This window comes from Artibeus jamaicensis, unplaced genomic scaffold (assembly GCF_021234435.1).
Source record: "Artibeus jamaicensis isolate MK-2021 breed Jamaican fruit bat unplaced genomic scaffold, CSHL_Jam_final contig_548, whole genome shotgun sequence".
NCBI classification, from domain to species: domain Eukaryota; kingdom Metazoa; phylum Chordata; class Mammalia; order Chiroptera; family Phyllostomidae; genus Artibeus; species Artibeus jamaicensis.
This window is the reverse complement of record NW_026521883.1, coordinates 922,672-934,937: the sequence shown is the minus strand read 5'-3', so window position 1 is coordinate 934,937 and position 12,266 is coordinate 922,672. Positions and strand designations below refer to the sequence as shown.

At 42.1% G+C, this 12,266-nt stretch overlaps 1 protein-coding gene across 14 annotated transcripts in view; it reads left to right on the top strand.

Moving 5' to 3' along the window:
* Nucleotides 1-12,266, top strand: part of FBXO34 (F-box protein 34) — a 170,748-nt gene that overhangs the window by 65,238 nt on the left and 93,244 nt on the right. For 7 of the 14 annotated variants that reach the window (XM_053670157.1, XM_053670158.1, XM_037155741.2 and 4 more), the window contains one exon: nt 8,489-12,140. The exons of 1 other annotated variant lie outside the window; for it this stretch is intronic. In XM_053670157.1, the coding sequence (XP_053526132.1) occupies nt 8,499-10,634 (2,136 nt within the window). In that variant the 5' untranslated portion in view covers nt 8,489-8,498 and the 3' untranslated portion in view covers nt 10,635-12,140. Of the gene's footprint in view, nt 1-8,488; nt 12,141-12,266 lie in introns of those variants that run through there. 6 more of the 14 variants (XM_053670152.1, XM_037155739.2, XM_053670153.1 and 3 more) reach the window with 1 other exon arrangement.

Genomic DNA, 12,266 nt, shown 5'->3' with positions numbered 1-12,266 from the left:
GCATTGGTACTGCAAGCAAACTGTTTCGCTTGGTTCCTTAATATTTGTTACCCTGAATTTTGACCTTTCTATTTCCCTTTTTTCTTTGAGAAGCCATTTTAAAATTTAATTACTTAAAATGGTGCCAATGGGCCAGCCTGATACTTGGCTCAAGGTTGAGGCACCCAGTTCAGAGGTGTGTGTGTGTATGTTGGCAGACAAGCACAGTATGTTTTTGCATTGACACTGTAGAGTTAGTAGCTATTCTCTCATTTTTCATATCAAACTCTACTTGGCACCTAGTGGGTTTTTGAACTATTCATTGCTAGTATTATTATAGAATCTTTAAGATTTACTTCCTAGGAAAGATGACATCCTTTTGTCTGAGCTACGTTTTGGTCAAATAGGGCATGTGGTTAAAGCTCTGATCAGCTCTTTGAAAGTACTGCATGTCACATACAAGTCATGTCCAAAATTGCCTTAAATACATATAAACTTACATGCAGTATATGAGGAAGGACCCCCCCCCCCAGAATTATCTCATGGAGGGCAGGCCCTTGTAGTATAGGCTCCCCCCTGGTAGGTGGGTGTTCTAGAACCCATTTGTATCTGCTGGTGGTGTGAGAGGCTGTGTTCGGCTTCAGGGAACTTTTTGGGAAAACTCTTGAGTTTGCATATTTCATGATGGGTGATTTTGAGCGTACCTGCCCACACTGCACTGATTGTTCAGTACGTTTTGGCCAAAACACTGTGACCCCCCCCCCCCATGCTTCACCCTCTTTATTTACCTGATATTGCCCGTGGTGACTTTCGTTGTTGTTTCCCTGGATAAAGAAGGTCCTCAAAAGGAAATGTTTTGCCCATGTGGAAGAGGTGAAACAAAAAAATGGCAGAAGCACTAAGAGGCATCAAAATAGCCAAGTTCAAAAACTTGTCTATTTTGAGCAGTGGAAAAAATGTCTCAATAGGTGTATTACAGCAAATGGAGAGTACTTTGAAGGTGACTGACCGTTTAAATATGTAAGGATGAATATACAACTTTTTATAAATAAAATCATTTTGGGGGTTCTCTCTCGTATGTGGAAGAATGATTGGTTTCAAAGTAGAAAAAAGCATCAGTTCACTCAAGGAAGTTAACAGTTTGTTATGCGAAAGGTTAAAGGTTTTCTTTTCCTTTGTTTTCTGTAAGAACTATTAGGATAGGGAAAATAAGCAAGAGGGTTTTAACGGGAATGCCGAATATCTCAAAATCTGTGGAGGCAGGGTTTTCTTGGTAATACACTTTTCAAAATATAGTAATGATTTTTCAGGGGAGGAAGGGTGACCAAACTTTTTTTTACTGGGTTTCATTTGGATTTTGGTGTTTATTCTAGCTGGGGCTACCAAATTGTAGATGTCTTATCTGACTAGGTGGTGATAAACTGGGACTTCGCGTGTTTTGTGTTGGGCATTATGTCACAGGAGCAATAGGAAATAATTCTGTGAACTGCTGTTCTCTGTGTTAATTTAGGTAAACATGGTACATTGAACCAGAATGAAATACTTCATCTTTGTCCCCAGCTGTTACTTAATCATTTGTAACAGCCTAAACCAGTATTCTTTCAGGCCCTCCTTTTTTCTTCCTACTCTGGGAAAAGAAGGGAGGGGGAACCCATGTAAACTAGCATATCACTAATTCAGTATTTTGTAATACTGTTGAATTGTGTTAGGGGTCACTTCTGTTGTGATCGCAATAGAGTAAACAGCAATGTAGTGGCTACCATTCCCAGCTTGTAATACTCCTTTTCAGTATATTTTATATACTTTGATGCCCCATCAAGCTTATCATAACCTTTATTTCCTGGAAATTAGCTTTGTTTGGTATATAATCATGATATAGAATCTGTATCATAGATAATTGTGAAGCAGGTATGTGCTGTACTTAAATACCATTGTGAATTCCAGGAATGATGAAAGCTGTGAGCGGTGAGTTCCTGAAAACCTTTCATGATGCTGTTCTCTGTATTACTCAGTACTATTAACAGACTGTAAAGGGTTTTCCCATTAAATTGTGCATTACTAACCATCCAACTCTCCTGAGGCAAAGTTCAAAATTCCTACGAACTAGCTTTAGAGAATACTCCTTTAAAAGAAAAAAAGGAGTGAACTAACTAACTCACTGAAAAAAAGCCCCCAATATTTTGGAGCTCAGTTTGAGAAATACCATCTTTCCTGGCCTAGAGTTTGTTCTGTTGTTTTGTTAAGGTACTTTGCTGGGGCTGGATGCATTTTGTCAGTGCCTAGAGCCTGTGGGTTAGTCTTTTCTAATGCCTTTGCCTGTATTCACACCCTCCTGGTCTTTGCATTTCTACCACTTTTACATAAGAATGTATGGCTTCCTATGTGATGTATGTCTACTTTAATTCATCACAGTTCTATGTAGAAGTTTTATGTGACACCTAAGAAAAATTGTCCCAGTTTGCAAGACGAAGGCTCTTGAAGTAGATGCTGTCAGAGTTATTTTATTTGTGTCATAATTGAACCTAAGATATTATATGCCTTCTTTTTTTTTTTTTTTTTTTTTGTAGCAAGGAAAGGATAGCTCCAGGAGATTCTTATCTAATTCCTATCTTAATTCTACCACTGTCTAACTTTGGGGCTTCAAAAGTTGTTTTAGCCCTGTCACTTCATTTGCAAAAACAATGGCTTTTGTTCTGTATGCCTTACTGGAGTTGCTAATCATTTCTGTGGTGGTTCAGTGAAGAAAGCAAGACAAGATGTTCTTTGGAAGCTTTTACATTTTTAAAGCTTCCCCTCTAAAGTATCATTGGGGAAGAGTCTTTCAGAGACTGTTCTATTTTATTCCTCTAACTTTTTATAAATAAAGAGTAGCTCTTATGCTAATAAATGGTAACTCCTTTTTGGCATTAGCATTCCAAAATGTACCTTTAATGTAACAGAAAGAAACAGAAAGTGCTTTATCTTTTAAACTGTTTTGATAGAAAGGCACCATAGATTGACAAGTTAAAAAGCGGGCATCTGCCTTTCATGTTAGGTTTCTTGTTAACATGAAGAAATTCTGTGGTTTCCTTATTCTAACCTCATATTGCCATTCGATTGCTCATTGATCAAGTTCATCCCTTCACAGACAACAATTAGTGTGATTCTTTAGACTTTGGGATTTACCCAAGCACTTTTTTTCCTAGGCAAAATTAAGTTCTCTTCAGGGTCTTCATTTTGGTTGTATACTGTGTTTAGGTGAAGAGTTTTTCCAGGTTTTTTTGAGCTGAAATCAGAAGTTACAGACTAAAAGGAATGCTGGAATTACTTGAAAGCAGGATTTTGGCCTCTGTTGGAGGAAAGTTGTTCAAGTTTTAATTGATTCACTGTTATATCTCACCTTATTCCTGGAAAGGACTTAAGGTGACAGGTATGTACAAGACTTTCTCCACACCCAAGCTTTGTTAAACAGTTGCTAAGATTCACTTTCTCACCTTCCAGTCACTGCTCCACCTCGAACTCTGGCTCTGTCCTCCTCACAGAGCTTTGCAGCAAGGTCTTCAGGGATCTTCTTTGCTAACAGACACAGTTCTGTATTTGACCTTGCTGTCAGGTCTAAAAGTGGCTGCACCTTCCTTTCATGCATATCTTTTTCTGATTGTAACAGTGGTATATGGCCATTGTAAACATTTTTGGAAAAAGACACCGGTAATCTCAGTCCATAACACTTTTTCCTCACTGAAATGTTTCTAAGACAACTGCCTTGTTCCTTTCCTCCTATTCTCTTTCCTCCTGTGTCAGTTTACTTGCTGGATACCTCTATCTTGCAGGTGTGGGGGCTAAAAAAATTAGTACTTTTTTTTTCCACCTTTGAAGTTTTTCTAGTTGAACTACTATTCAAATTAACACAGACAGATAAAGAGGAGAAAAGTAAAAAATTTTAATACTTGTACATAGGGAATTCACATATGCATGAAAATTCCAAAGACAGGCAACATTGGGTATGTATGGCATTTTGGACAAAAGAGGAAAAGGCAGCAGCGAGGGCAGGGTGGGGACTGGTATTAGATTTCTGAATCGAGAATGCGTGATTTACAAGTAGTTGAGGAAGAGCCAACTATGTATGGCAGGAAACTTTTTGCCAGGCAACTCAAAGACAGCGGGACACAGAGGCTGTCTAGCTAGCCTGCCCCTTCCTAAAGCTCTCTTTTTCCCCCCCATACTTAATTCAAATTAGGCTACTCGGACTAAGGTGAACATCCTAAGACTGTCTTCCTGAAAAGGAGGGGGTAAGGTCCAAGGTTCTTTCTGAGTTTTGTTTCTTAATAAACGTATTAAAATCATCTCCAAAAGGGGGATGAAGAAGCTTCTGGGTAGCAAAATTTTGGTTCCCTTCACAAGCAACATCTGTTAAAATGGAGCTTACTCTTGCTTTCCCTGCTCCAAGTGTGCTCTGCTGCCTTTGCTGCCATCTCAGTAACAGGCGCTCCTCTGCATCCAGTGGTGAAGCGAGGAGATGCGGACTGTCTTTGACTCCTCTCCTTCAATCCCCGTGTATAATTAGTGGCTAAAACTCTGCCTTTTCTTCCTTGCTGATCCATTTTGCTTGTTGTCTTTCCACTCGGGGCACCTTAGCTTAGACCCTGATTCTTTCTCACCGACCTCAGTTTTCTAGAAGCACCATCTACGTTTGAACCTCTTAGGTCTTCATTATATCCCTCCAGGGCTGAGTTTAGAAAATCAGGGCTTCTCTGACCTCTTTCTACACCCGCAAAACTGAGTTTGGTGCAGCTGGTGCCTTCTCCTCCTTTCAAACACTCCTTCCTTCTTTTTATCCTCCCACGTAGCCCACCCAAGTCTCCCAGCACCCCACTACCCTTATAACATATATCACATTCTGTTGTAATGGCCTATTTACTTTTCTCTTTCCTCTAAAGCAGAGGTTAGGTCTTATTCATAATTGTACCAGTAATAATCAGCCCAGAGTGTTCAGTAAATTTTTGATAATGGACAGGAGGAAATGGGTGGCAGTTAATATGAAAAAATTTTGAATCTGTTTAAATTTTGTGTCTTAAAGTGGTACGTTTGGCCTTTCTTCATCTGTTCCTATAGTGATGGCTCTGTGAACGAGCTTCCAAAGTGTGAAGCATGGTAGTAGGACAAAGCAGGAGTGAAGCTGGTCGGCTGGCTGGGGCAAGCTCCACCACCTGGCATTGTGGGGAAGGCTAGGCTTTCCTGTAGGTAACAGCAGTGTAGCAGAGATAAGGTGGCTGTTGAAACTAGGGTGGTTCTGCCAGGGATGAAGAAAAGGGAGTATATTAGTGACCTGGTGAATGGGTGTGGGGTCAGGGAGGGGGAATCGAAGTGACTGACTCAACTTTCTGGCTTAGTTGACTAGGTACTTGATGTTATCATCAACTAGTTGTGTTGATTTTTGAGATTCTTGTTGACATCCAGGTGAGTGTGTCTGCTAGGCAGGCAGGATACGAAGCTTGGCAGAGCCCAGCAGTGGAGGGTCATCAGTTTGTAGTGGTGAAAAACTACAAGGGATCACTGAGCTACTTGGCTTAAGAGTAGGAATAGCCTAGAAAAACGAGGAACTCTGAGGAACACTGATTGAGAGCTGGGGGAGAAGAGGAGAGAGTTGGGAAAAGGCAGTATCAAAGAAACGAGGAGTTGAAGTTGAAGGGGAAATTTGATGATAAGAAAAAGCCATAAAATTTTTCCTGCTTTAAAGAGAATAACAAGAAAATGGGTCTGTCTTTACCCAGCTGTCAGCTGTCAGAATATAAATGCTTCAGCATGGACTTCTGCTTGGCTCTTTGCTGGGCAGTCCCACCTCACCCCTGTGGGGGCCGCCCAGCAACGCGGCCCAAATCTGGAACCCCCAGCACTCCCGCACGAGGTCTCACACATGAGCTTTAACGTTCTGTCCTAGTTAAATCTAAGGTTAAAAACAGATTCCTGGGCCCAGTCCCAGAAATTCTGACTCAGTGGGCCCAGGGGTCTTAAATTTTTACAAGGACATTTCTGAGCATATCAGAACAGTCATGTGTAGGTAGGTGCTATAACCCTACATTTATTTGCAAGACAGCAGGACTTTTTATGGTGAACTTTAAAAATACAATTGTGATAAAGAGATTGGCAACCATGGAAACCTGGCTGGAGCTTCTCACAGTGCCTGTTTGAGGGAGTTAGGTGGGGGTGGGGACGGTGCTACCATCTGCTGTAGTCTGTTGGAGATGGAAAGTTTTTATTTTATGGATTTTGCAGCAAATACTCCTGGTGCCCTGCTCATGTTGGTGGGGTCCACCACTGATTTCAGCCAAAACCCAGTTTCTTACTCTAAAGTGTTGCCAATACATTTCTATTTCCTCCCTGGGGGCCTTCAAGGCTTGCAAAGGAAGGAAAGAGGTTAATCCAGGACACCTTCAGCCAGTTTGGAACTTGAGCCTAAATGTTCTTTCTCACTCAAGGGACCCACAGAATTGTCCCCCACCCTCCAGCAGTCACTCTGATTGCATCAAATGATCTTATTAGCTAACCCTCTTGTACTGTTCCTTCCCTCCCTTCTGTTCCCTGGGATCATCTCCTATTTAATCCTGCTAAAACCTTATCTATTATTAATGCATCATTTGAGCTGACTTCACAGGTTAATAAATGCAAGCAAGGCCTGCTGTAGTCACTTTCATTTCTTCCTATAGTCCTTGTCTGTCAATTTAGCACCTAAAATAATGTGTGGGGGAGGAAGGCGAATAGAAGAACATATTGTGCAATGCAGAATGGTACACACATTGCTGAAGTTTAAATTTATCCACAGACATTCTGTAATGAGATCATTATGTGAGAATGTATTAGATTTTTTCAGCAAACTCCATTTTCATTTTACTTAGAGAGGAGTTGAAGGGATATGGAAAAACCAGAAAATTGTTGATGAATAGATAGCACTATATGTGTCTCTTGTTCATTTTATCATTTTTTATTTTATTTATACATCTTCATCTTGTTCTTGAAGAATTCTGACTGGTTCTTTTGTAAGACCAAATTATAGAATATATAATAGAAACTAAATGTTACAGTCCAGGAAAGGGGAACATCTTTATAGGTTTAAGGTATAAATTGCCAAAGATCTATTTCAGGGATAACTTTCAAAATATACTTTGTGTGCCTTAAATGCAAGACTTCTCTTTACCTAGCTGGAAGATACTCATTTCCACATTCCTTCTTTTAGCAGAGACTGGGCTGTAGGAATTAAAAGTTGAAATGAAAGGTACACTTGTTCTGGATGATCACTGTCATTCTTCATGATTAAAACTGATAACTGAAAGCAGTTACCGTAGAGGTGCAGCAACACTGCAGTAAAGGTCCAGACACACTGCAGTGAAGTTTAAGGAGCTAATGAGAGAGGAATGTGTGTGCTGAGTTGCCCAGAATGTGTATCTTAGACTGGTGTTCCCATGAGTGAGAGTAGGTAAAATGCCATGTTCTTAACCGCTCTTGCCTCACTGCCACAAACTCGGAAACTGAAGATGTTTATGTTGGTCTGTAGGTTTATTTTGTAGGAGAGCAGCCCATCCCTATAGTACACTTTCTTCAGGGTGCTCTGTGTAGCAGTGGGCTGTTTTGACATACAAATTGATGACATCATTAGGTAGATAACCTAGGAGTCTAACTCCTCAGTTAATGTTTCAGTGCAGACTTGGAAGGAGGAAGTGACCAGGTCAAGGTAGAATAACCCTGTGTAGTTAGTTAGTGATATGGCAAGTACTAGAACTCAGATCTCTGCATGTAATCGTTTTTCTGTCTAATTTCTAAAACAGCTCCCAGCGCCACCCCAGGTCAGGGAACAGAAAAGGGAAGGCACTTGTTCTGAACTAGTTCCAAATGGGTTTTAGAATTAATAAGGATTATGGGTTCCAGATTTGATTTATGATATTTGCAGAAAAAATGGCAGTTAAGAGCTTATACAAATAGATTATTTAGAAAATCAAGACTAATAGATGGGTAAAGTACATAAACAAACAAGTAAAAAATTATAAACATCTAAATATGCAACAATGTGGGAATAGTTTAGAAAACAATATAACGATTTTGATAGTCTTTTGCAACCAATAAAACGCTAGTTGCAGTGACTTTGAAATAGTGTTAATCTTTCTAGAATTCTGGATGAGTTCCTTTTCTATTTTCCTTTCTTCCATTATGTGCCTTTTACTTGGTTATATTCTGTTAGCTCAAATTTCTTTATTTAATTATTTTATTTTAGGTATAGGATATTAACTAAATGTCACCTTTCTCTCTCATTCTCTTCATTGAGTCTGAAATTCACCATGGCCTATACAGCATGGAAAGTGGTTAGCTTTTGTTACTCTTGATCATTAAAAACTAGCTGAAATGAGAGTTGGTAATGATTTAGTGAACTGATAGAAAATGTTTCTATCTCTTGCTAGAACTATCTGAGTGTGAGTTTTTAAAAAAGCTTTCCTAAAAACAAAATGAGTATCATAATCAAATGTGTATTTCTTTCCTATAGAGCCTCTGTTATGCACCTAAAACCATCTTGGAATCTGCAGAAGAAAGCACAACCTCTGGAAATTAGCAAGGAAACTCGGAGAACGCCCATGAGCCACCAAGAGTCTATACATGATGGAAAATGCAAAGCTCTCTCCATGACATCAGGTGTCTTTCCTTCCACCTCTCCTGGTAAAGCATCATCTCGAAAGCCTTTTGGGATTCTTTCTCCAAATGTTCTGTGCAGTATGAGTGGGAAGAGTCCTGCAGAGAGCAGCTTGAATGTTAAAACCAAGCAGAATGCCCCACCTGCCACAATCCACCAGGGCGAAGAAGGGGAAGGGCCACTTGATATCTGGGCTGTGGTGAAACCAGGAAATACCAAGGAGAAAATCGCATTCTTTGCAGCCCACCAGTGTAGCAATAGGGTAGGATCTATGAAAATAAAAAGCTCCTGGGATATTGATGGGAGAGCTACTAAAAGAAGGAAAAAATCAGGAGATCTTAAAGAAGCCAAGACACAGTTAGAAAGGATGAGGGAAGGCAGCAGCAGGTGCTTTGAGCCCGAGCCTTTCGCATGCGGCATTGAACACTGTTCTGTGCATTATGTGAGTGACAGTGGAGACGGTGTCTGTGCTGGGAGGCCTCTGTCAGTCATACAGATGGTTGCCTTCCTGGAGCAGAGAGCCAGCGCTGCTCTGCTAGCCGGTTGTGCGAAAAACTGTACTAACTCACCTGCCATGGTGAGGATTTCTGAGCACTCCAGGGGTGTGCCGCCAGCCTCTGAGCCCTTGTCTGCCCCAGGAGCTTGTGAAGAACCCACGGAAAGGGGAAATCCTGAGGGCGGTGAACCCCAGAGCGAGCCATTGCGTGTCCTCGACATGGTAGCCAGGCTGGAGTCTGAGTGCCTGAAGCGGCAGAGCCAGCGTGAGCCTGGGAGCCTCTCGAGGAACAACAGCTTCCGTCGAAATGTAGGCCGGGTGTTGCTTGCGAGTGGCACTCAGGCTGATGAAGACAAAGCAAACAAAGGCGCTTTGGAGACACCTGGCACTCGGGTGAATCCTGTGGGGTCTGTATCTGTGGACTGTGGCCCGTCTAGAGCTGACCATTGTTCTTTTAAGGGGAAGCAGGCCTGGGATGGGGCTCCTCAGGGCTGTCCCTCATTGCCAGCAGGTGTGGCTTTCCACGTGGATAAAGCAGAATTAGAGCCAGATCAGCACACTGCTGTGAAAAACAGCAGTCGATATGATGTAGAAATGACAGAAGAAATCGAGTCACCTTTTCCTCCTGGAACCTGTCCCCAAGCCATTGAGTTGCCCACAGATGCTGTTGATTGCATGAGTAGCGAGCTCACGCCACAAATTCCTGATCGGAGAAGAAGAGAGTCTGTGTGCGTTAGCATCACTGTGTCCAAGGTGGAGGAAGACCAGCCTTCTCATTTAAAGTCCTGTGAAGACCCACTTCCAGGGAGGCTGTTTTTTTTGCCCCTAGGTCAGCAACAGTCGGACTGTTCCCAGTTGAATGAAAGCACAACAGAAGAGTCTTCAGAGGCCAGCCTGCTTGCAGATGCTGCTGAGGGTGGCGGAGCGTCTGAGGGCAAAAGTGTTTCAGGCGATTCATTCGGGCCAACGCCAGCCTCCCCTGTGGAAGGTACGGTGCCGGTACTTGAGGTGTCCAGCTGGAAGAAGCAGGTGTCTCATGACTTTCTGGAGACGAGGTTTAAAATCCAGCAGCTTTTGGAGCCTCAGCAGTACATGGCTTTCCTGCCCCACCACATTATGGTGAAAATCTTCAGGTTACTCCCCACCAAGAGTTTAGTGGCTCTTAAGTGTACCTGCTGCTATTTCAAGTTTATCATTGAATACTACAACATCAGGCCAGCAGATTCTCGCTGGGTTCGAGACCCACGCTACAGAGAGGATCCTTGTAAGCAGTGCAAGAAGAAATATGTGAAAGGGGACGTGTCCCTGTGCCGCTGGCACCCCAAGCCCTATTGCCAGGCATTGCCCTATGGGCCGGGATACTGGATGTGCTGCCACCGCTCTCAGAAGGGTTTCCCTGGCTGTAAGCTGGGTCTTCACGACAATCACTGGGTCCCTGCGTGCCACAGCTTTAATCGGGCGATTCATAAGAAAGCAAAGGGGACTGAAACTGAAGAGGAATACTGAAGTCTGTGTGAGAGGTGACCAAATGACTGACTGTTAAAACTGCAGAACACCGCCTAGACACACCGTTCAAGTGTTGCCTTTCCCAAGTCCTCGCTCTGGGAGAGTCTGCGCTTACTCCTGCAGGACTGCCATTGCTCGGGCACTTTTTAATGTACAGGCTGTACAAGAAAACTGGCCTCATTGTTTTACAGTGGCGCTCACATTTGATCCAAGGTGGAAGCCCACAGTTTGGTTCGCTCGGCTGTGAATAATCATGCCGGTTTTCCCAGATCAAATCCATTTTTAGAGGATGCAGACTTGCCACCATCAAGGACGTTTAGAAAAGTCCACTGCAGACTGTGCAGGCATTTCCCCAAAAGGGGTTCCAGAAATGTTGTGAGCACTGGCAGCGTATTTGAAGTGAGTAGTGTCCTGTGAAAAGAACAGCAGCAGTCGTGGATGAAAAGGATGCTTACGAAGGAAAAGTCAGGCACCTTACCTTAGACCTTGTATGCTTGATCCTGTGAGATTGATGTTGTGGTTGGAGGTGGATTTCATGCCCTGTGGTGTTTACAGTGTATATAATGGTTGCGTTTTCATAGGGCTGTGAAAGTGCACATTAAACCTGAGCGCCTTTACCTGAGATGAGTGCTTTTGGCCCCTCTGTAAATAACACTTAAAAATCCGGTTGTATACAGTGGACAGCTGACTGAACACCATAATCACCACAATGCAGCTAGGGTAGTGTTGCGGCTATAACTGTGTGTGTGTGTGTTTTTTTTTTAGTCTCAAGTTTGTATATCCTGTATAAAATATGAATGTTTCCCAAATAAACTATGAATGTTTTCTGTATAATATATGAATGTTTCTGAGAAGAAACTCTAAATAGTAAAGAGGTTAACCTGTTGAAAAGATACCAAATAATGGTTTAACTGGACAACTTTAAAATTAGCATAGAGAGCAATTCTCTGTTATATTTTAGTGATTCAACAAGAATGAGAGATTATATAGTCAGATTATAACATTCTGTCTATTCTGTCTGGTTACAATTTTTTTTTTAATTTCAATAAAAATATGCATCTTAAATGGGACCTGAATTGCAGATTTTTTCCTCCTTTATTGAAGTAATGAAGGATATTATAAATTGAGGTATAGGAATTAAAAACTATTTTTGAATTGTTATGGAGAGGAGGAGAGAATATTTTTTTTGCTACTGAAGAGAGACCATCTTAACACACAGGCCATTTGCACAGCCCTTTAACACTTGGAGTTTGTCATCTGCCCAGTATTTCCTGTTAGATGAGGCATTATCTGGGAGATTCTTACAGCTTCCCTGGGCATAATTAGTTCATTGTTCAGCAGTCATTAAGGATGTATACAGGCCTGTGGTTGTGTACTGCTTGGTGGGGCTGGGAGATACTGGGCCCCAGAAAGATGCCGTGGAGGATCTAAAACTAGGTGGCTTGAATTAATTACCCACCAAAAAACTGCAACCCGTGTGTGTTCTGGGCTGTGGAAAAGCAATGGTAAATGACCAGGGGAGGGGCTGATGGGTAAGTGGTGGGTGAGGGCAGTGCTGTGATGGTCCCAAAGGAGAAAGATGTGAAGGCCGAGTGGGCTTTGGCCAAGCCTGCCATGCAGAGCACTGGAGCC